Source organism: Pongo pygmaeus, chromosome 21 (assembly GCF_028885625.2).
Source record: "Pongo pygmaeus isolate AG05252 chromosome 21, NHGRI_mPonPyg2-v2.0_pri, whole genome shotgun sequence".
Classification (NCBI taxonomy): domain Eukaryota; kingdom Metazoa; phylum Chordata; class Mammalia; order Primates; family Hominidae; genus Pongo; species Pongo pygmaeus.
The window spans coordinates 64,416,494-64,440,620 of NC_072394.2; the positions used below are offsets into that span (position 1 = coordinate 64,416,494).

The 24,127-nt window shown below is 54.9% G+C and overlaps 1 protein-coding gene across 1 annotated transcript in view; it reads left to right on the forward strand.

The window, feature by feature from the left end:
• The window catches only part of CDH4 (cadherin 4), a 705,615-nt gene that overhangs the window by 480,412 nt on the left and 201,076 nt on the right, over nucleotides 1-24,127 (forward strand). Inside the window, exon 3 of the mRNA XM_054468084.2 lies at nucleotides 21,965-22,191. Coding sequence (XP_054324059.1) covers nucleotides 21,965-22,191 — 227 coding nt within the window. The remainder of the gene's footprint in view (nucleotides 1-21,964; nucleotides 22,192-24,127) is intronic.

Genomic DNA, 24,127 nt, shown 5'->3' on the forward strand with positions numbered 1-24,127 from the left:
TTTATGTAAACTATACCAATAAACTTTACTCAAACAATAAAAGGAAGACATGGCCAATGTAGACATTGTGGAATTATAGAAAGGCATAAAGAATAATACGAAATTCATCTTTAATTTCACTCGCCAGATATTAACTATAAGATTAACATTTTGTTGCATTTTTCTGGATATTTCTCTATGCATATAATATGAACTTGTGTGACATGGTGCATTATGCAAATGAAGCATTTCTCCCCAGGTAATTATCCCTGTACAATTCTGACATGAAGTCTTGATAAAGAATTGTTTTTTAAAAACTAACATTTTTTTTTTTTATAATGTTAGTTTTTAAAAAACAATTCTTTATCAAGACTTCATGTCAGAATTGTACAGGGATAATTACCTGGGGAGAAATGCTTCATTTGCATAATGCACCATGCACAGCTCCCCTTGGGGCAGTGTTGTTGAGGGCTGGTGATACGCTTCTCTGGAAGGGGGCATTGGTGAGGCTTGGGGATCAGTCAAGGACCTCTTGAAGTATCAATCACCTCCAAACTGACTTCGTTACCAGCCTTTTTCCCAGCCACAAATTAAATCATCAGAGTGGATATTGGATGGGCAGGAATCTTGACAAATTCCTGCAGGACCTGGCCCGCTGCGTGGCATCCCTTCCCTGGCTGTGGGAGGCTCCATGGCCCACACTCTCCATTGGCCCTTTCAGAGAAATGGGGTGTGCTGGAGAGTGGGGGCCCTGGGCTCTTTCCTGCTCAAGGAGAGAAGACAGAAACCTCACAACCTCCACCTTCAGGCACCTCACAGTCCAGTGTGAGAGAAAGAACAAACTGAGATTAGACAGAGATTTAGGAAGCCTTTGCAGAGAAACATACAGACTAGCACACCCCAAGCCAAGAAGAAATGGCAGATTATTTTGGAAGCATCCATTAAAATTACTTCTTTAGACACAGGACCTGCTTTGGGGTTTTTTTTCCTTTGTAAATGACATTGTATTTATTGCAGAAAAGAAGCCATGGTTGGAAAGTCAGGACTATCTCTAAATGCTGTGGGAGGGCTGCTAATGAACAACAGAGACAACCTCTAGCCCAGCGTGCTGGTCATGCCAGCCGCCGTCATCAGCACTCACTGCTACACACATGTTAACATATCATTGGCACAGAGCCCACTCATCCTTCCAGATGTGAGGCAGGATTTCACCTCCTCAGGCCTCTGAAGTTAGAGGTGACCATGTGACTTGCCTTGGCCAATGAAATGGAAGCAGGAGCCAGGTGCATCCCCCCAGGAGGGGCCCTACCAGGCTGTGTCTAAACCCTTGTGGCCGGTCTCCGCACTGGCCATCGTGGAAGCAGAAAAACAAGCCTCTTGCACTCTGTCCCAGGGACTCCGCAGGGCAGGGCACCCCCCACCCACTACGCGTGCACAGTGGACATGTCATGTGCATGGACTAGCATCACGCTCTGCTCTTTCAAGTGACAAGATCTGGGAGCAGTTTGGTACTCCTAACCCAGCCCACGCTGACAGATGCACCCTGAATTTCCAACGATGCCTTTCTTCCAAGGATACCAGAAATTTTGTGGGGATCCAATGATCACCTCCCCTCTAGGACTTCTCAGACCCTCTGATGTGCATTGAAAATTTCCGAGAGAAGACGTTCCTGGGACGATGCTGTTGTGACCTGAGAGTACCCACTGATTCTTTCCTCCTGCTCTTTAGAAACAGGATTTGGATCAGGAACGGCCACCACAGACATCTGGGGTCCTGCTTGCTGTGGGCTGACCCCTGGCTGAGGAAGAGGACGCTGTAGAAGACACTAGAAAGTGGAATGATGATTTTCCTTCTGCACGAGGGCAGACCTCACTCTTCATCACCGATCACCATGAGTTTGGTCATGTGTCCCCGACTCCCAGAGGATCAGAGTCCTTGTTTTTCCCGAAGAAGTCCTCAGCAATATCCTCACAGGGCCTTATGGAGCCCTGGTCAGCCTGGAGGGAAGTGGACCCTTGGTCTCAGTGGTGACTGCTCCCCTGCCCAAGGGCAGCCTCACTGGGTGAGGGGCCCCTGCACCTCCTCTGGACCCCTGTCCTAGCTCCTCAGCAGCAGGCAGGCCCCTCCCGGGGCCCTCTGAGCACCGTGCGCCATGCGGCATGCAGTGCAACCGCCGTTTAAATGAGTGGGTTCTGGCTCCGTCAATTTCCTCCCCAGTGCCTGCGGCCTTCTCCGGGCTTGGGTTCCCTTTGCTCAAGGCGGGGTTGGCCTGGGCCCTGCTGAGGGATTGGGCATGAAGGGCACCAGAGACCCTAGGAGCTTCCATCCTCACTTTACAGATACCCCAAGCACCTGCTCTTCTCGAGGGGGTCCCTGAACAGCTCAAAAATGCATAAGAAGTGAACGCACCTGGGACAAGAGGGCTGACAGGGAGAGGTTTCCTGGGCAGGGCTGTGCGGTGCAGAGAGGAGAGAAAATCTATTTGCATTTCCTGAGTTACTTCTTATTTACTCTAGAAAACATAGTTGGCAGCCAACCAGAGTGTGTTTACAGAGGGATCTGGGCTGGGAAAATTCAGGGTCATCTTTGGATTCAGCCCTAGAAAGCTCGAGGTGAACATGAGCCAGACATGCAAGCGGCTGGCGGCTCCATGCAGCAGGCGGGGTGGGTCCCCATGCACGGGGCACAGGATGGAGGCTCCATGTGGCAGGTGGGGTGGGTCCCCCTGAACGGGCCACAGGATGGAGGCTCCATGCAGCAGGCGGTGTGGGTCCCCATGCACAGGGCACAGGATGGTGGACCCCTGTGGCAGGCGGGGTGGGTCCCCATGGGGGGCACAGGATGGTGGACCCATGTGGCAGATAGGGTGGGTCCCCCTGAACGAGCCACAGGATGGAGGCCCTGTGCAGCAGGCGGGGTGGGTCCCCATGCAGGGGTCCGGCAGGGCACAGTCGGGTGGACCCAGCGGGCTCCTCACTGCCCTGCCCCTGCTTTGAGGCAAGCATCCAGGCGCTCACCACGCCGGCAGCAGAGCAGCCTCAGACAGGAGCCAGCATAGCCAGCACCTGTGTTGTGGGTGCCGCAGTTCAGAACCCCGTGTCCCGCCAAGACTCCCCGTGAAGGCCCTCACTTAGAAAACTCTGAAATGTGTGAGCTGAGTACAGTGGGCTCAGCGAGAAAGCTCAGCCCTGCCCCCTGCACTCCCATGGAGCCCAGAGGTATTTACCCAATCACAGCCTCAGAGACTGCAGTGTTGGCTCCACCAAAATCAAAGGCCCTTCCAGACAGGAGAGGCAGCAGGAAGTGGAAAGATGGGGGTGCCTCCTGCTGCCCCCTCGCCCCCGACCCCGGGCTGTACTGTGGCCATCAGGGCTGTCCACTTGGGGGCGGCAGTCAAGATGGGAAGATTCTGTCTTGTAATCCTTGCCTCTAAATTTTCCTCCTGATTTGTACACCTGCGGTCAAGGGCAGAGGGTAAAATATTTTCCGTTTGTGTATTTGTTTTTAATTAAAAAAAAAGAGAGGGCCAGGCATAGTGGCTCATGCATGCAATCCCAACACCTTGGGAAGCTGAGGCTGGAGGATCGCTTGAGCCCAGAAGTTCAAGACCAGCCTGGGCAACATAGCGTGGCCCCATCTCAACAAAAAAATTTAAAAACAAGCAGGGCATGGTGGCAGGTGTCCGTGGTCTCGGCTACGCAGGAGGCTGAGGCAGGAGAGTCACTTGGGTGCAGGAGTTCAAGGTGGTACTGGGCTATGAGTGTGCCATCGCACTCCAGCCTGGGTGACAGAGTGAGACCCTGTCTCTAAAAAATAAACAGTAAATTTAAAAAGGTGGAGGAGCGAAGAGGCACCGCTGTGGAGTGAGTGTGTTGATGACACTGATGTACACATTTCCAGCGCCCATCCCTTCTGCTTCAGGGACATCTCTGGCACCGTCCACCTGCATACACCACAGCATAGGAAGGGCCCTGCCCCGCACACACCTCCCCGAGCTGGTCATAGACAGTGCACACTGCACAGTACACACGCACATGCATAGGCACCCGCAGCTGGGAAGGGCCAAAGCCAGGACCCAGGTCTGGTCTCTCTGCCTGGAGTTTCTTCCCCTGTGGCCTTGCACTGCCTGGGAGTGGGCAGCACTGTTCCCAGTATCAACAGGAGCTGCCTTCCTGAACCTCACCGAGGCCTCAGCTCTCTTTTTCTCTCAGATGTTTCTGAGAGCTTTGAGAGGAAAAGGAAATTGTGACTCCCTCCAGTCTGAATGGATGAAACTGCCACAGGAATGCTTTTTAAATACAGAAAACGAGAAACACCCCCAAATTGCACTTGTGGGAAATGGAGTGCAAGCAGAAACCAATCCTAGATGCCCATCGAGAGTCGCCCCTACCTCCACCTCTCCAGTGGGCTTTCCCATCTGCAGAGAGAAACACGGGGGGAGGAGGCCAGAGGTGAGGGAGGGGAAGGTGAGGAAGGGGAGGGCTGGGAGAGGAGGTGGCCTCTCAGGACAGCAAAGAGAGCTGTCTCTCCACCTGAGCCTTAATTGCAAGTGATTTCATTAGCTCAGTGCTGATGTTCAAGGCACTAATGAGGGAGTCTTGCAGCTCTAGAAATAGCCTGGCCGGTCCTGTGCCTTGTGTTTGAAAGGATCCACCCCAGGGCCCGGCTTCCCTGAGTCCCAGCTGTCAGCTCCAACATCTTTCTCACCACGTCACATGGACAGCATTCAGATGTGTGATGGGAGCTTTCAGAGATGACAGGAGCCAGCCCCCGGCCACCACGACCAGGGCCCTGCAGTGGGGAGAGCATGGCATAGGGGTAGTCTTGGGGGGGTCAGTGGTGAACCTCTCCACTCCTGCAGCAACAAGTGTGTCTGGGTACCCCCAGTGGCCCAGGGCTGATGCCACAAAAGAAACAGGAGCTGAAAAGCAGCTGGGAGCCACCAGTGACCATTGGCACCAGCACAGACCAGGCGCCTCATGGTGGAGTGAGTTATCCCATGAGCCAGGCCTGGGGTATTCTCCTCTGAGGTGCCCTGCGGTGGTTTCTGCTTGGGAACCCCCTCCTCAACTGATGCATCTTGAAGGCAGAGACTACATTTCGGAAATCAGGGTGTGCTGGGTATTTATTTCTCAGTGTGTCCATATGTAAAATGGGGTGATAATAATCCCAGCCTAAGGCCATTGTGGGGACCTAGTGAGGTGCTCTGTGTCTCGAGTTTGGTACATTCCCAGGCATGTGGTATGGGCCAAGTAAGCAGGAGCTGCCATCATCATCATCATGACGTCACCACCATCGCTGCCATCATCACCATCAGTCCCATCATCACCATCATCACCATCACTGCCGTCATCATCATCAGAGCCATCATTACCATTGGTGCCATCATCACCATAACTGCCATCATCATCACCATTGGAGGCATCACCATTGCTGCCATCATCATCACCATCGGAGGCATCACCATTGGTGCCATCATCATCGCCATCGGAGGCATCACCATTGGTGCCATCATCATCGCCATCGGTGAGATCATCATCAACATTGCTGCCATCATCACCATCAGAGCCATTATTACCATCAGTGCCATCATCACCACCATAGGTACCATCATCATCACCATCACTGCCGTCATCATCACCATCAGAGCCATCACCATTGCTGCCATCATCATCACCATTGGAGCCATCACCATCGGTGCCATCATCATCACCATCAGAGCCATCATCGCCATCAGTGCCATCATCATCGGTGCCATCATCACCATTGATACCATCATCATCAGTGCCATCACCATCTCTCTTATCACCATTGCTGACATCATCATCATCACCATCTCTATCATCATCACCATCACGGCCATCATCATCATCACTGCCAATATCATCATATGCATTATTATTATCCTTTACCTTAGTCCACCTTTGTTACTTTAAAGGACAACCTGAGGCTGGGTAATTTATAAGGAAAGGAGGTTTAATCGGCTGACGGTTCTGCAGGCTACACAGGAAACATGGCATGGGCATCTGCTTCTGGCGAGGGCCTCAGGAAGCTTCCACTCATGGCAGAAGGCAAAGGAGACCATGGGTGTGCAGATCGCATGGTGAGAGAGGAGGAGGAGGGAGAGTTGGAGGTGCCAGGCTCATTTCAACAACCAGTTCCCATGGGAGCTTAGAGTGAGAACTCCCCCACTAGGGAATTCATAAGGGATCTGTCCCCAAGACCCAAATGCCCCCCCACCCCCCTGCCACAAGTCCCACCTCCAACCCTGGGGATCCAATTTCCACGAGACTTAGCTGGGCCAAACCAACCATGACCACACCATGGCATTGCTGTTAGGGCTAAGGAGAGGCCTTGCCCTGGTTAGAAGAAGGTGACTCACTCCCAGCAGTGTAGAAAGCACCTGCACCTCTTCATCATGGAAGAAAGAGCTCAGGGCCCCTTGGGCCACCTCAGTGAGCGAGCTTTAGCCGGGGCCTGAGCAGGCCACCTGCCCTAAGAGGATCCAGAGACCTCAGCACACCTTTTTTCTCCCTGAACATCATCAGCCATAGAACCTGGCCTCTCTGCTTTCCAAGCTGTGAGTGAGTGGGCTGCTGTGTTCTGTAAGGGGTGCTTAACATCTAAGCATAACCACCTGTTTATGAGTAGATGCCTGTGTGTGTCTTGCATCCAGGAAGCTCTTCATAGCAAGAGCGCAGGGTGGAAGGGGGCAGAGTGGTGGAAGATCACAGCACTGTTGACAGGGCAGTGTTATTTAGATGGTGCCTTATTCTCATCCTTCCGTCCTCTAAAACTCTGCTTGAGTTTGTCATTCAAGAAGAGCTCAAGGGCCATGTTTGGAATGAGCAGGAAAGGGGAGTGCCAAGCAACATGAGGCTCGTGAGGGTGGGGGGTGGCAGAGCCAGGCACCCCTGGCCCACCATGCCCCAACGGTGGAACCTCGGGATAGGGGGCAGGATACCTGTACCTCAGTTTCCTCTTCGGGAAAATGGAAGGAACGTGACCTTCCATATGGGTTTGTGTGGGTTCTGCAAGAGAATGTGCTCCAAGTGCCTAGCAGGACGTCTGAGCAGACAGTCAATATTGAATGAACGGATGAATGCATGAGTGAAGATTCAGGAAACACTGGTTCATGTTAGTTCATGAAATGTTAGTTCCAGATATTCAGTAAAAATGTGACGTTTTTAAGAGTTCTAAAAATTACTCACACTTCTCCACACCGTTAAATGGTCTCTCACAGCCTTGAATGAGAGAGCAAAAGTCCCAGCAAGGCCACCCCGTCCAGGTTCCCAAGGAACACCCCTAGCCATCAGGACACCGCTGGCCCTGGGAGAGAGGGACAAAGGGCTTTCCTCCCTGCAGGGACTCAGGGCGGCAGCGGTGCCCCGATGTCCTGGCCATTGCTGGGAATAATGTCAGTCTCCAGCCATCCTCGCCCGCATGGGAATGACAAGCGAGGCTTTGCCCATTAGCCCTGTTGCTCTGCGAGTGCTGACTGCAGCGTGTTTTGACAAGAGGCCCTGGCATCTCACAAGCCCAGGAGTCCTCGGTGCACGGCGCGTCAGTGGCTGGATTTACCACTATTGTTCTCTGCTCACTCCTGTGTCGGCGTGAGTGGGAGGACTTCATTAGCGACATCGCCCACATCAAGAGCCACTGTGCTTCATTCCAGTGGGCACCAGTAGAACTGGCTAATGAGGCGCTCACAGCTCAGTTTCCACGGCCACTGCGGAAAAGAACTTTTGTGTAAATACCTGCCTCAGAATGCGGCCCTTCCCTGTTGTCCCCTCTTCTGTATCTCCTAATACACCTGCACCTTTTTTTCTTGAACAGAGTACTGTTAATTAGTGCCAGAACCTAGAGAAATTCCTCTCTTTATATAGGCTCAGAGACCTTTCACGACGTAAGGCTCTGTCACCAGCAGGGAGCTGCAAACAGGCTCGCTCAGGACCTTTGAGGAGCTGCGTCTCCTCTTGGCAGAGTCTCTGGTTTGCACATAGCACCATAAATATTAAACAAAGACGTGGAGATGATGAATGCAAGTTTTGGGGGACAGGGCCACGCTGGAGAGTGTAAGACACACACTTGTTGCCATGTTGGCTGGCTTTTCTTGGACAGGAAGAATCCCCTGGTATTTTCTCATCAGCTAGAGGTGCAGTGTCCGTGAGGATGTGAGATTACAGCGTTGGATGCATCAAGAAAACCCAGAGGGAGACGCAAGTTTAATATTTCCTGCCATAAATGAGACAGCAAGAGAGAGGTTTCACTGTTTTACTTTATAATGGGATTTCTAACATTCCGGAGACATAGTGTTTTGTTTTCTTTGGAGAAGGTACAGCTGATAGATAGTGAATATCCATTTCTTAATAGACTTTGGTTTTTAGAGCAGTTTAGGTTTATGGGAAAATGGAGCAGGAAGTCACCCCCATCTCCCACTGCCAGCTTCCCCTGTTGTTAACATCTTGCATTCGTGTGGTGCATTTGTTAGGACTGACAGACAATGGAAAAATAACATGTCAGTACCGATGCGTTATTAGGACACAGTCCAGGCTCCAGGAGGGCTCTGTCTTGGTGTGGCGGATTCGTGAGTTTGAACAAATGCATGGTGGGTTTGGACCAAATGCATGGTGACACGGAGCCACCACTACAGACCTCACAGTGCTGCTTCCCTGCCTGAAAGTCCCCCATGCCCTCCTGTTCATCCCTCCCTCCTCCCACGGTCCTTTCACTGTGTCTGTGGTTTTGCCATTTTCAGAATGTCATGGAGTTGGAATCCTACGGTATGCAGCCTTTCAGATGGGCGTCTTTCACTTAGCAACATGTCCTTGATGCTCCTCCATGTCTGGGGGCCTGATAGCTCATTGGATATCCAGTTCTGAAGCTAAGGGAAATGGAACTTGTGCATTTACCCCACTAACTTTTCTCAAGTACTTCCTGGGTGCCAAAGTCACTTGGTTGGAAGGTGCCAGAGACCCCGGTGAGGAAGGCAGGCCCAGCGCCCGCCAGCCCCAGGCCCACAGACTCGCAGGAGGTGGCTGGCAGTTTCAGGCCCTGCCTGTGCTTGCAGCCAGGGCGAAACCAGCCAGGGCGGCCTGAGCAGCCATCAGTGGAGACACTCGACTGCGTCTCTGTGACTGTAGGCGGGACAGGAGCAAATCAGCCTTCCAGAAACGCCAGATCTACTTGCTCTGTGAGGCAGAGATTGGTGCTGGGGGCAGGGCCTGGCTGGGGAGACCACTGGGCCATGCAGGCAGCGGGCTGAGCCGGGCGGCAGGGTCGGGCAGGTCTGGGATGGATTGGGTGTCCAGGTGGGGTATCCAGGGGCTCTGGCTCCGGCATGGAAGGTAGCACCCCTTCCTTTGGTGGCTCCAGGGGAAGGAGCAGCTGAGGGGGTCTCAGGCAGCAAGGGTGTGCTGTGGAGGGGTGTGCAAGGGGAGGACCCCAGAGACCTCAACCTGGGGTCTGGAGTTCAGGAGAAGGATCTGCACTGGGAGATGTCCTGGGGCCCATCGCGGCAGGGTCCTCTCATCTGCAGAGCGTGAGGGCGCCCGAGTCCCCGCCTCAGCCCTGCCCTTGGCTCTGCTCAGGCCAAACAATCGTGCCCCTTGTGGTGTGTCCTGTCCCGAGGGTCTCCTGAGGGATCTTGGCCTCATGACATTCTCCTCACCCCCCTGCCCCCCAGCAGCCCCTCATGTGTGCTCAGTCCGGTTCTGTGTTCCCGCAGCACCCTTCCTGGCAGCCACCCTCCTAGATGGTTCTGAGCACAGCCCTGCAGCCCTCCATGAGATCCCTGCCACCCCACAGGGGTCTACTCAGTCAGGATGATCTCTTTGGAAGATGCACGCCGTCCCATCACTCACTGGGCAGGGCCCATTGGGTGCACCTGGAGCCTGGGTAGTTCCCTCCCGGGCGGGGTGAAGCAGAGGCTTTGGGCAGCCTCAGCTCCTCCACATCCTGTTGCTCAGCAGATTCCTGAGGCAGCTGCGTGTTTGTAGAATCGGAAAAGCGCCATTTCCAGCGGGACACCTCCTGCCAAACCCAGAACTGCGCAGGTGGGTTGGGATGGGCAGGCCCCGTGCAGACACTGCCACATCACCCGGGAAATGCCCCCTTGGTTTGGAGACGTGAGCGAGTGGCTCGTGGGGTAGAAGGTTCTCAAACTGTTGCAGGTGTCCTGGCGCCACGGGGGTGCGGCTGTTCCTCCGCCCGACTGTCACCCCCATGAGGACTGGGGGGCTGCGCAGCCCGGCGGGGATGCCTCTATTGGAGGGTGTGTCCCCTGGGATGAACAACATCAGAATCCAGGTTGCCCCACCTGCACGGTCCCCCCACCCACCCACTCCCCTTAGGAGATTCTCCTTCATCAAGAACCTGAGCCAGCGCCGCCGCCTCCAGAAACCTCGGACTCAGACTCTGTCCTATCTCTTCCTCCTCTTCAGCCTCCTCTCCCCTCTGCGAGCTCCTGCCACAGTGACAGTGAATCACCGCTGGGCTGGTTCACTCTAAAGTGGCTCGAGTGAATTACTCAGGTCTTTGCAATAACCCAAGTTTCTTCTATGTACAAAATATGCATATACGTTTGCCTCCCAGCAGCATCTAACTTTCATGAGAGACAGTGGTTTCCTAGTGAGTCCTGGTGAAGTGACGGACATGAACACTGAGATATTCCAAACCAACACTCAGTCTCCGCACTGCATCAGGGAAAAGGAGCTTTTGGAGTTCAAGTCCCGGCTCTCCCACCTACAAGTGTGGAGGTGACCGCGTGCCTTGGAATCAAATCCAGAAATCGAACTGGGGCTCCCAGAGCCCACAGGCACTGCCCCATCCCTCCCCGCCTCCTCCTCACTCCTTTCATGTCCCCCAGTCCCCTCCCATCCTCAGATACACTAAGCATACCTCAGAACCCAGGGCCTTGCACTGTCTGTTCCCTCTGCGGGGAATGCTCTTCCCTCAGGCACCAACACAGCCTCCCACCTCTCTTCATTCAGGTTGGCCTATTGGAGAGGGGACGCCTCCCCCTCCATAACACTACCCCTCCCTAGCCAGGCACGTCCAGCTGCCAGCTCATCACGCATGGTCCCCCACTAGACAGCTTCCTGGGGGAGAACCTCGGTGTCCACCGCTCGTCCCCCACACCTGTGAGAGTGCTCAGAGGCGATTCTTGAATGGATACGTGGGAGAAAGGAAGAGGCTGGAGGTTGGAGATGAGTCCCCCAGCCCACGTCCCTGTGTTGCCCAAGACTTTGATGTCTCAGGGCATCTTGTTCCATTTGGGGCATCTCAAAGCAGAGGTTGAATGTGGCCTCCTGCCTGTGCCACGTGTGCTGGGAGCCCCTTCAGCACCGGCTGGAGTGACCTGCTGAGGAGAGAGTGCTCAGGCCTAATTCTCCCCCTCTAGACCCCAGCTCCCACCTCTGAAAACGGGGGTGCTCTGGGCTGTGTGGGGGCAGCAGGTGTGAGATGACGCATGGAAACCAGTGGCCCAGGGCGAGGCAGGCAGGGCGGGAAAGAAGAAGGGCGGTCTCCTGGGACGCTCGGTGCTCGGTTGCTACCGCTGCTGATGTCGTTTAAGAGGGTCTTCGGTTGTTTCAAGGGAATTCTCTATGTTCCACGCAGAGCAAGTTCCGGGCAGTGGCAGCCATTTACATGCCCGGGGGTCTGCAGTCGTGGTCCACGCCCACCAGGCTGGATCCCAGCTTCTCCCATCACCCTCATCCCGCTCACAGCCGCCGCTCCCACTGGTTCTCTACCTCCAGGCCTTCACACGTGCTGTTCCCGCATCAAAGCACTCTTGCTCCGACTTTCTGGGGCTGCTCCCCTGGTCACAGAGGCCTCGGGATGGATCCTTCCTCCCCCACAGGCCCTCTGCTCCCTCATCTCCCCTGCTGTCCCTGTCACAGTGACCTTGTTCATGGGCCGGGTGCCTCGTGGTCTCCCCACGACACTACATGCCATGTGGGCTGACTGCCCAGCACCCAGGACGGTACATAGGGAGGCAATGGGTACACGATGGATGAATGGAAGGAGGGAAGGAAGGAAGGAAGGAAGGAGACAGAGAGAAAGAGAAAGAGAGAAAGGAAAGAAAGAAAGAAAGAAGAAGGAACGAAGAAGGAAGGAAAGGAAGGAAGGAAAGAAAGAAAGATAGAAAGAAAGAAAGAAAGAAAGCTGGCAGCCTCTGCTGTTGAACCTGAGGGTTTGAAACTCACCCTCTCCTCAGCACGGTCCCAGCTACAAGCTCACCTCTGGCTCATTTGATTTTTCTCAATTCACCTAACAAGTAAAATAATAAAAAGGTGTGTTTTATAACTGCAGCACCATTCTCCGGCATGCCCGTCTTGGGGAGACACAGCCTGCTGCGCCCATAAATGTCAGCAGGCTCCTGCCGCAGAGGAAGCAGAGCGTGTGTCACTCAGGGCTGGTTCCCAGCGCGGGCTGTCTCCCGGCCCCTTTCACAGAGAAGCAATTAGACAGATGGGGGTAAAGGGTTAACCCGGAAGCCTCCTAATGAGGGGAGCTGCCGGCTCCTCTGTGGGTGTGTGATGCCGAGTCTCCGCAGAGGCTTTGGATCCGCATCACTGCACCCATCACTGCCATGCACGCGTGAGACTGGGGGCTGGGGGGAGATGTGAAGTCACACGCTAAGAAAATTATTTCCTTCATCTTGGAAAAACAAAAGAAGCCGGGCTCTGCTGTTTAGCTGAGGGTCTAATTATGACTGCTACACACAGGGAATATCAACCACGTGATCCTCAGAGTTCAGAACTGGCCCAAGCCTGGGCAGGGCTCACTGCACACTTCCCAGGCTCAGAACGGGGAGTTGTTGTATGTGAGGTTTGCACCAGCTGCAAGCTTTGTGAATACACACAGTTCTAAGAAAAGCACCGTGGCAGTGCGCTTGTGACATGCTTTGCATTGGGGCATCTACTACACAGGTTCTGGAAGTGCCCAGAGCCCCAGACGGGGAGGGATGGCCTCGGTCGTGACTCTGGGCCCCGCATGGTGCAGGGATTCAATAAGGGTGTGGGAAACTGTTTGAATGAGAGTTCATCCTACAAGGTAATTTTCCTTCAGCAGGTTGAGTTTCCGTATCACCCAAACGAGGGGCTGGAGTAGATCATTTCCGAGGCGCCTCCCGGCCTGGCGTGCTGCAGGCTTGGGGCTGTGGGGAGCTCTGGAGGCTGAGCTAAGCCTCAGCAGTTTCTCCCTGTGCCGCCAGTTTTCTCCGTCCCCACCCAGCACGTGGACACAGTGCACACAAAGCGCGCACAGGCACACATATCAATTTGGGCAGATATTCAAGAACCTACGAATCTCCCTCCTGAGTCTCCAGGGCTGAGGCCCAGCACAGATGATAGCCCTCACTCCTGAGAATCTCCCTGCCCTCGGTGGGCCTCGGGCAGGCACCTGGTGTCGGACGTACCCAGTCCTCTGGGGATGGCCGTTGCTCTGCAGCCCCTCCCTGTGGCCCCTTCCCCTCGACATCGGCGTTTCTGTCTCAGTTCATTCCGGCAAGTACCATCGTCTTCCCCAGGGACAGGAAAAATGACAGAAGGGCCAGAAAGAGGAGTCGTGGAGGAGGGACCCTGCCCTGGGCTGATCTGGAGATCTCTGTGGAGAGAGGAAACTGTGGCTGGCACTCGGGACCCACTCCAGGGAGACGTGTGAGACTCAGGGTGCAGTTGGGGCCCCGTGGGCACAGAGCTCAGCAGGACTCTCCCATCTCCCCAGAGGCTGGAATTAGGGACCCTGGAAGCTGCTTTTTTAAAATTGAAGTAAAATTCACATAACGTAAATGTCCCCGTTTTCAGGCATACAATTCAGTGGCATTGAGCACATTCATAATGCTGGGCCACTGTCACCCCAAGGGAAACCCGGTCCCCATTAGTCCTCACTCCCCCACCCTCCTCTGTTTCTTGCACCCCCCTGGTGGACAGAACCTGTGGCAGGTACAGGAAGGTGCCTGCAGGGACCACAGCCCAGCCCAATGCAGACCCCCAAGGGGCTCCCCAGGGACTCGGGGACCAAGCGCAGGAAACGGGGGGGGCCACAGGGACCCTGAGGTTCTGCCTCCGGGCCAGCGCCTTCGGGGCCACTGCGGGGACTGAGGCCACATCTGCCCTCTCCGCTGGACCCCATGCTCCCTGACGATGGTGCCCAGGGTTGGGGCCTCCCCACGGCCTCCATAGCTAAGGGGTCTTTGTTACAGGAATGGAGGAATCGACTTCCCTCTGACATTCCTCACTTCTTTCTTCTTTCTTTTCTCCTTTTCCTGGCTTTTGAATTTCTCTGTCCCCAGCAGACATGTCTGAGAGCATGTGCATGAAGCGGGGGCCACAGCCTTCTGCCTCGGGGGCTGTGATCCTCTTTGCAGCCAAATGTTGAGGATGTGCTTCTGAAGCCACTGCAATAGCCTCCTAACTCAGCTCCCCAAGTTGTTTGCAAGGCTAGGAAAGGCCATAGCTCTCTTAATATTGTGCCCGAAAGGGGGTGTCTGGGTGTGGCTTCCACTCAGGACACCCCCCTCGGTCCCAGAGGCTGCGGGACCTCCTGGGAACTCAGGGTGCCCCCCACTCCTGTGCAGATCTCTGAGCCTTCTTGCAGTCACCAGGTCAGCAGGCTCCACGCAACATCTCCTGGGCCGGTCCTCACCCCAAAGGTTTAGGTCATCTCGCTGGCCGAGGGTCTTCCTGCCAGCATGCTGTGTTCATTCTTGTCACCTCAGCTGCCCCTGCTTTGGTCACACCAGCTCTCAGGTCCTGGAATTCCTCCCCTCCTCTGCCCCAGGACCTTTGCAAGTGCCATCTGCACTACCAGGAATGTGCTCCCCACCTGAGCCTTCTCTGGAACCTCATTCCCCAGATGTCCACGGAAGGGTCCTGTCATCAAGGAAGCCCTCCCCACCTGTCCCCCCAGCCTGGGTCAGGCTCTCACAGAACCTGTGTCTTCCTTGTAGAGTGCCGCACTTCTGATGTGATAACTTGGTTAATGTCTGTCCTGCCCCACACTCTCAGCTCCACTGGCAGTCTCTGTGTCTGGTGTCTGCTGACTGGTGGTATCAGTGATATGTCATGCGAATGGATGAAGGGGAGAGGGAGGGAGGGAGGAAGGAAGGAAGGAGAGAGAGAGAGAGAGAGGAGCAAGCTACCCTTCTTCAGCTGTGCATATCCAGAGGCGCATTCACAACAGGCGGGGGTCCCTTCTTAGGGGAGCAGGATTGGCGTGAGTCCCGGGAGATGGGGCCATCATGAGGTCACCCGGGGGGGGGCGCCCACAGAAACTCCATCCACAACACAACCAAGACCAGGGCGACAGAGGGAGACTAAGGCCCACATTCACACTGCACAAAGATGTGGGTGACAGGTGGGGGCCAGCCGCATCCCAGCCCAGAAAGGGGAAGGGGAAGGGAAGGGGATACCGGACCACCCTCAGCCTATGCTTGACTCTCTGGCTGCCAGGAGTTGGTCAAGGGGCAGGGGGCCGCCCTGGGACGAGTCCTAGGCTGTTGGATTCTCTGGTGTGCGCCCTTCCTGGGTGTCTGGCAGAGGTTTGCCTCGGCATTCATTGCTCCTCGTGTTGCTTGGATGGCTTTGCAGATCCTGCTGGATGCCGGCCCTGGGAGCTGAGCCCTGCCCGGCATTTGGTCATATTTCAGAGTGGACAGCACAGGGTGGTCCCTGGAGGATGAAAGATGGAGCAGCTTCTGTTCTCTGGTGTCTTCTCAGAAGAAAACATGGGCTTTAAAATTAAATCCATCTTGTCCAGAACACGAGGCCAGTGGTATGGGGCCAGGTTGCCCAGAACCTCAGAAGCTGTTGACCCCACACCTTGGGGTGAGGAGAGGGAGCTGACCCCCAGCAGAACAAGAGCTGGATCCCCATAGGCTCAGAATCCCAAGAGCCGGCTGGCCGCAAACACCCTGCACAGCTCCCTATCCCACCCCGGGGACCCCCGGCCTGACTAGGGCCCTTGTGTGACCCCACTGCACCTGGAGGGCTCGGCCATCCGTGCTGTCATCACCCGGCCACTGACCACCCTGGCCTCAGCCTGTGCGGTTCCCGGCAGACCCCGGTGTTCAGTAAGTGTTTGTGGGATGGACGACCTTGACCTTATGTGACCTTGGCTGGGTGCCTTGCTCCCTGGTGCCGTGTCCACACCACTGGAGGATGTCACAGGGCATACTGGCCAGAGCATAAGGACAGCAGCCAACATCCACCCAGTGCCTGCCCTATGCCAGGCACTGAGCAAAGGGATCAACATGCTACCTTTGTCCCCCTCCCCAAGTCTCTGCCATCACTCCCATTTCACAGAAACAAAGACTGCTCAGAGAGGGGCCCCTGTTCTTCAAGTCACAGAGACGGGAGGCTGTGGTTGGTGTTTGCACCCCAAGACCAGGGGAGGTGTGCGCAGGGCTGCTGGTGCACACCCGCCTTGCTGGGCACATGCATACCTGCCCCATAGCGCTCACAGCGGGTGCTGAGACCCTGAGGTTCCATGCCTGTGGCTGCGGTGTGAGGACAGCAGGTGTTCCCTCCCCACCCTCCGGGGCCCACCTCCTTGGGGCACGCGGTGCCGGGCCTGACCCCAGGGCCCAATCCTCTGTGCCACCTCCAGCACTGGCTTGGGGATCTGCAGCAGCCACTGCCAGGGGGACAGAGGCAAGGGAGGCTCTGACTACATGTTTAAACAGTTAGATTTAATTTCTCTCCAGACCCTTCTGTCTCTTGTCAAGTTTGTTTAAAACTAATGGAAGTAATTAGCAAACCATGGAGAGATGCGTGCGGCAGGTAGCGGCTGTGGGTACCGGGCACCAGGCAGGCCCGTGTCGGCCGAGGATGGAACAGGTGCCCTCCTCCCCATGAGGATTTCCCTCTGTGGCACCTGCATTTCCTCACAGGTGTTTTCTCCCCCAAGAAACAACTCTTTCGTCCCCCACAATTCTTTCTGGGGCCACAGTGTCCCTAGGGCCCAAGGCAGCAGGCTGGTCTGCGGCTTCCCTGCAGAACCCCTGCATCCTGAGGCAGAGGTGGGGGCCAGCACCCCAGCAGGACCTGAGGGGCCGTAGCCTTGGGGATTCCTCGGAGGCACCTCCTGGGGTCCAGTTCACACATCAGCTGCAGAAAGTTCCCTCAGGATGTGCAAGTCAGAAGCTCCCCACACCACACCACTGCCCCCGTCGTCCGCCAGGCTTGGCATCCTCCCAGCCTCGGGAAGAACCAACACTGCTGGACAAGGGTGACAGATCCCTGAAGTCGGGTGGCAAACCCCTCTCCTCCTCTCACCACCTTGACGAAGGCATGAAACGTCCCTGAGTCTCAGCTTCCTCATCTGCAAAATGGGCCAGTTCCACTTATCAGTGCTGCCTTTCCGTGCCTGGCAGCGCACCCGCTGCGTGGAGGCTGCAGGGGCTGGGACAGGATGTGTGATCTGCACTGGGGTTGCAGAGGTGGCTTTTCAGGGCATTGTAGGTTTTTGCTGGTACATTGAGGGAAAAGTTTTCTGGGAATCCATTGGATGTTAATTGTCTCCTGAAGACTAAGAGAGAAATCGGGAGATCAAAAACAAATACATAAGAAAACTAAACTTCCAGCCGGGGCGCTGCCACTGGTCACTCACCTTCACGCCTGGGCAGCTGCTGGCGCAGTCTCCTCTGGGGGCTGTTTGCCATGGGGAGGGAGGTGCGGGGGGTCCCGTGAAGACTCTGGGCTGAGCACAAAGCAGGACAGAAGCCCCCTTTCTGCCCTCAGCCTGATGGGAACCCCGGACCAGCCTGGGGAGGCTTTGCCCCTACTTCACCCTGACCAGGTGCCTGATGCTGTCCGGTCCCAGGACAGCAGCCCTGGCCTCAGCACACTCACCAGTCCTGGGGGGACATGGGAGGACACGGGAATCCCAGGTATGAAGCCAGGGAATGAAACAAAAATGGGTGATGTGAGGGGAGGGGTGGGGGAGGTTACAGGTTTCCACGGGAGCCAACATCCCAGCCAGGCCTGAGCACTGGGCCGGAGCCAGCTCCACCAGAAACCACCAGTTACAACCTCTGTGTCCAGTCTGCAGAGTCCAGACTGCGGGCCTGGAGGGGGCTGAGGCACCAGGTTCCTGCCTAGAGGAGGGTGAGTGACAGTGGGCTTGGAGCCCAGGCCCAGCTCAGAAGGTGAAACTGGAAGGACTGCCCACTGCTGGCCAGAGCCAAGGTTCAGGCAGACAGCAGGCCGCTCCCGGCCGCTGCAGAGGCAAGGGCAGCACAGGACTCCAAGAGCCCACAGAAAGTTCTATAAGCAGCCAGGGGCCTCTCCAGTTGACGCCTCAGGCTCAGCCTCCAGCCACATTCATAGAGAGGCAAAGCAGAATCCAAATAAGTCTGTGCCAGGCAACAGCGTCAGGAGCGTCCTCTCTGCACACGGGGACACTCAGTGCATGCCGACACCCACACATACATGGGCACTTTTCTGTTGTCCTCCTGGAATGCATTTAATCTTGCAGAGAGAGGCGAAGACTCCAAAAATTAAAAAGGAAGCAAAAGGAAGCAGGTTGAAGAGGAAACAAAGGTGAAAAATAGAATGGAATGTGCTGAGGTTAGTAAATGTCTCAGCATTGTTAGAAAAGCCAGCTACGGTACTGCCTCTGAGCTTCCCAGTAGCCAAAGTGAAAAGGGAAACCATATTTAGGCAATTCACAAGGAAAGACAAATAGGATATGGGGAGGAGTCCCCATCCCAAGACCTCAGACATCTCTCCCCTGGGGCTGCCCTGCATACTCACTTGCCGTTTCTGTAGCATGGCAAATTGTTAGTAACATTCTGAGTTGTGTTCACAGGTACCCACATTTCACAGTTTCCAAATAGAGTGTTCATACATTCAGTGCTAATGTTCTATGAATGCCCCTGGCATCTCAGAAGACCTGCCTTATTGCTCTTTCCTTATGAAAGAGGCCACAGCCTGGTGGGGCACAGGAGCAGGTACTGAAGGTTCTGAAGTTCCTTTCTTCTCCTGGAGAGCAGGTCCCTCCAACAACTGGGGTCTCTGAATGACTCCCCCATCTTCCGGGCCTTTCTCCAGGAGGGTGTGGGCCAGCACCATTTGCGTAACCATATCCTGACCTTTGTCCCTTGGGCTGCTTCCTTCTCTACCAGTGACAACTCCTGTTTTCCTCCTGCTTCTCTGCGGATGAGGACTCAGAATCACAAATGCTAGTAGGCTGAGTGTTCAGACACAGAGGTAGTGTTTCGAGTGGAACACCCAAGTTATGGTTAGACCGAAACAGGATGTTGGGACTGCATCTTGTCACAAAGCCCTGGAGATTTCTCGTGACTGGACGGGGCCATGTCAGACACAGACGGAAAAGGCCATAAAGATCTAGGAAGTTGCCAGGCGCAGGGGCTCGTGCCTGTAATCCCAGAACTTGAGGAGGCCGAGGCGGGCAGATCACCTGAGGTCAGGAGTTCAAGACCAGCCTGGCCAACATGGTGAAACCCTGTCTCTACTAAACATACAAGAATGAGCCGGGCATAGTGGTGCATGCCTGTAGTCCCAGCTACTCGGGAGGCTGAGGCAGGAGAATCACTTGAACCTGGGAGGCAGAGGTTGCAATGAGCCAAGATGGCACCACTGCACTCCAGCCTGGGCGACAGAGCAAGACTCCGTCTCAAAAAAACAAACAACAACAACAACAAAAATCTAGGAAGCCGGTGTGCAGGGGCCCTGGTGCGGTTCCCTGGGCATCACTCCCCCAAGCCACCCATGGAGCTGCCTTTGAGGGCGTTATTGTCAGTTTCATCCAGGGTCTCTCCTGCAGGGAACACCTTTCACCTGCAAAGTCCTTGGTTCACGTGGCCGACACCCCCGCTGTTTCCTGCCTGGCTGTTCAGATGTTGGTGGCCCATTCATTCTCAAAGAAGCTTCAACGCTTGCCTAAGATGTCGCCAAAGCTGTGTGCCTGTCTTTTTTTTTTTTTTGAGACAGAGTCTCGCTCTGTTGCCCAGGCTGGAGTGCAGTGGCGCGATCTCGGCTCACTGCAAGCTCCGCCTCCTGGGCTCACGCCATTCTCCTGCCTCAGCCTCCTGAGTAGCTGGGACTACAGGCGCCCGCCACCACGCCCAGCTAACTTTTTGTATTTTTAGTAGAGACGGGGTTTCAGCATGTTAGCCAGGATGGTCTCGATCTCCTGACCTCGTGATCCACCCACCTTGGCCTCCCAAAGTGCTGGAATTACAGGCGTGAGCCACCGCGCCTGGCCTCCCAAAGTGCTGAGATGACAGGCGTGAGCCACCGCGCCCGGCCGCCTGTACTTTTTTTTAACTACAACACTGTGTTTAATCCTGAAGACAACACAAACCCTCCTGCTGCTGTCCAATTGCATTTGTTTTATTAGGAATTTGCTTTTAGAGAACAAAGGGGCTTATTTGTGTGTTTGTGCTCATCTCTCAGCAATCACAGAGCTGTCATTTTTATCTTTGTCAGTGATAATCGGATGTCAGAAATGATTGATCCACTAAGTTGTTGCTGATTTTAATTTGTTTACCATTGGGCAAACAGTACTATAAAAGCAGTTTGGAATTTTCCTGTCACCTGAAAAAAAAATGTAATGATTCCATCCTTAGAGGGGAAATAGGTCCAGGGAGCCACAGCAGGCCCTTGCCTGGGTTGACCCCGTCCATCAGAGAGCCACCGGGGGGCCCTGGAGTCTGGAAGTTTCATTGCTCTGTTGAACCAGACAGGGTAGAAATGCCTGGTGTCATCACATTTAAAAACATTTTCACATGAAACCCACAAGTGGGAGGTGCCATTGGCTGGGAAGATATCTAAAGTGAACTACTGAGACGAGGGAACAGACGCGTTATTTATTCTTTCAAGGCAGGCAACAGTAAAAGGTGAATGCGAGGGGAAAACACTTTATCTAGTGTAACAGTGAGTCGCTTTTTTTGGTTTCTCAAATAAATAGTAATTAAATCATGTAAGCTGTGACAGCAAAATTGCTTGAAAAACCAATCCTCCCACCATAATTGCTTAGATAGCCACATTTTTATAAATACCAGGTAACTTTATCCATGGCTTTTATCAGCAGAATGTGACACGGGCTGTGGGTGCGTCGTAACTTACCATGGCTGTAGGTGACAGTTGCAAAAGCACATGTCTAAAAAATGCACTAATGTGTCCGGATGAATTGCGCCTCTGGAGGTGTCTTTTTCTGCAGCAGAATTAGAGATGGCCATGGTGCTGGAGCTGTGAAGGGAGGTTGGCATCCTGGTGCCTAGTAGTTAATGTTTTGGAAGCGAAGCAATGCTCAGCACCCAGCGGTATCAATAGACTGTCTGCCTTCAACTCTGTTTCCAGTTCACCAAGAAAGCACTTGGTGGGGCCAGGGTCTGCCCTGGCCACACCTGCCCAGCCCACCCCAAGGCCATTTGCAGGCATCAGGTCTGGCTTAGTAATAAAAAGGACCAGAAACACAGCAGAGCCGAGTTCTGCTGCCAGAATCCACCTGCCGTGGGGGAATGGTCCCAGATGCCAGCTCTCTCTTGCTCCTTCCTTGTACTTAGCCTTCTTGGGGTGGAAAAACAGGTCCATTAGGGGCTTCACAGTCTCCGCTGGCAGGAAGAAGATTTGCATAGGCAAGAGTGGGGGGAACTGAGGGAATATTTTTGAGGTGGAGAATACCCACTGTGCTGCTCACAGACTCCGGCTGAATTCAGAGATAAGAGCAGCAAGGGAGAGATGCGTTGGCAGAAGGGAGTGCAGCTGTGTTGTAGATAGAATGGAAGCTCGGCTTTGTTTTTTTTTCCCCCCTCCTTTTTTAAAGACCTCTGGCTAATTCTCTAGGGGTTGAGATAAAACACACCACCTTCTCAGGAGGTGGAGAAATTAGTGCAAACCTCATGCCCCTGATGCCCACTGGGGGCCTGTAGGGCGTCCTGTGTGGTTGCTGCCATTGTCACCACCCTTCTGCTGGCCAAGCCGACCCTGACTCTCTCCCCCTCCTCTTACAGTCAAGTTCAGCAGCTGTGTGGGGACCAAGGGGACGCAATATGAGACCAGCAGCGTGGACTTCAAAGTTGGGGCAGACGGGACAGTCTTCGCCACCCGGGAGCTGCAGGTCCCCTCCGAGCAGGTGGCGTTCACGGTGACCGCATGGGACAGCCAGACAGCAGAGAAATGGGACGCCATGGTGCGGCTGCTGGTGGCCCAGACCGCGTCCCCGCACTCTGGACACAAGGTAAGGTGTGACCGCCCAGGTCTGCGCTGGAGTTTAGGTGACCTAGTTCCTCCTGCAGGCCCTGGGCAGAGCCTCTGCCAGGGCTCCCACGGGACAGACAGTCACCTCCTCCTCTGGCTGTGCCTCTCAGGCCGTTGCCAACCAAGCACCCCTGCCCTCTGCACTGACCTGAGGCAGGGCCGTCATTGTGGGAAGGCCCCCTGGGCGGGTGCACAGGCCCCACACTCAGGTTCAGATACTATGCCACGGTCTTGTCGCTCTTCATATGTTTTTGAACAAGGGGCCCCACATTTTCATTTCAAACTGGGCACTGCAAATTCTGGAATCTCTTCTGCCTCCCAAAGTTTGTAGTCCACCAGGCCCAGGGCGTTCTGAAGCCTGGAGGGATGAGAAGCAAGTGGAGAACATGTGGTTGGAAAGGAGCCAACCAGAGAGCGGGGAGGGGATGGAGAGAATAAGAGAGAGGAAGGCAGGTGCAAGGAGACAGGAAAGGAGAGGGAGGAGAGGGAGAGAGAGGGAGAGAGAGAAGGAGGGAGAGAGAGGGAGAGAGGTGGAGGGAGAGAGAGAAGGAAAGGGAGGGAGAGGAAGAGAGGGAGAGAGAAGGAGGGAGAGGTGGAGGGAGAGAGAGAAGGAAAAGGAGGGAGAGGAAGAGAGGGAGAGAGGAGGGAGAGAGGTGGAGGGAGAGAGAGAAGGAAAGGGAGGGAGAGGAAGAGAGGGAGAGAGAAGGAGGGAGAGGTGGAGGGAGAGAGAGAAGGAAAGGGAGGGAGAGGAAGAGAGGGAGAGAGGAGGGAGAGAGGTGGAGGGAGAGAGAGAAGGAAAGGGAGGGAGAGGAAGAGAGGGAGAGAGAAGGAGGGAGAGGTGGAGGGAGAGAGAGAAGGAAAGGGAGGGAGAGGAAGAGAGGGAGAGAGAAGGAGGGAGAGAGAGGGAGAGAGAGAAGGAAAGGGAGGGAGAGGAAGAGAGGGAGAGAGGTGGAGGGAGAGAGAGAAGGAAAGGGAGGGAGAGGGAGAGAGAGAGACAGACAGACAGACAGCTTCACACAGACATAAAACGTCTGCTCTTCAGGATCCCAGCTGCCCTCTGACTCTGCCTCCTTCTAACCCGGCTGCCTGGCTCACCCGGGTGACAGGGAGGGGCGCCTTCACCATCCCCTGTCCTGAGGCTCCCTTTCATCCCAGCATATTCCAGCAGTCCAGCACCAGGCTCCTGAACAACCTGTGTTCATCCCCAGTTCTAGCTGTTAGGTTCCCCATGCCTGATGGGGAAGTGGCCAGGTCCCATTCGCCTTGAGTGTCCTGGCGTTGGTTGCAGCCACTGCACCAGCCTTAAGGTGTGGAGGCTGCTGAAGAAGGTGCAACCAGGCGGCCTGTGGGAGGGCACTAAGGAAGGCCAGCCTGCAGGTCCAGCTGCTGCAGCTGCCTGCCTGAGGGGCCCCAGTGGTGGAAAGAACGTGTGCCAACCCCTCCAGATCCCCCCAGTTAACGTGAGGCCTCTATGGGGTCGTTTGAGGTACGGTGAGCAAAGGAAATCACCACGCAAGGCGGTGGCCACTAGCAGTCATGGGCACTCCCTCGGAAAAGGGCTCTCGGGAAGTAAAGTGTTAAGCAGAGGCAAGCAGATTCCTTTCCGTGGGTTTCCCAGAACCTCATGACTCATGTGCTGTGTAAGCCTCTGAGTGGGACCCAGTCTGCAAGTTTCCCCAAACTGTCTAACCAAGGAACCCTTCTCCATGGAAATCTTGCAAGACAGGTGTGCCAAGGAACCCACTTTGGGAAGGGAGGGACCTGTGTCATCTTCTGACTTGTTTCTTATATGGAAGTGGAGGTGGTTTAGGTTAGAAAAGAGAAAATGTGACTCAGGTGGACAGTCTTTACTGCATGATGAGCTGACCCCACGGGGGAAGGAGATCTTGAGCGTCCTCCTGAGTGTGTTAAACCAG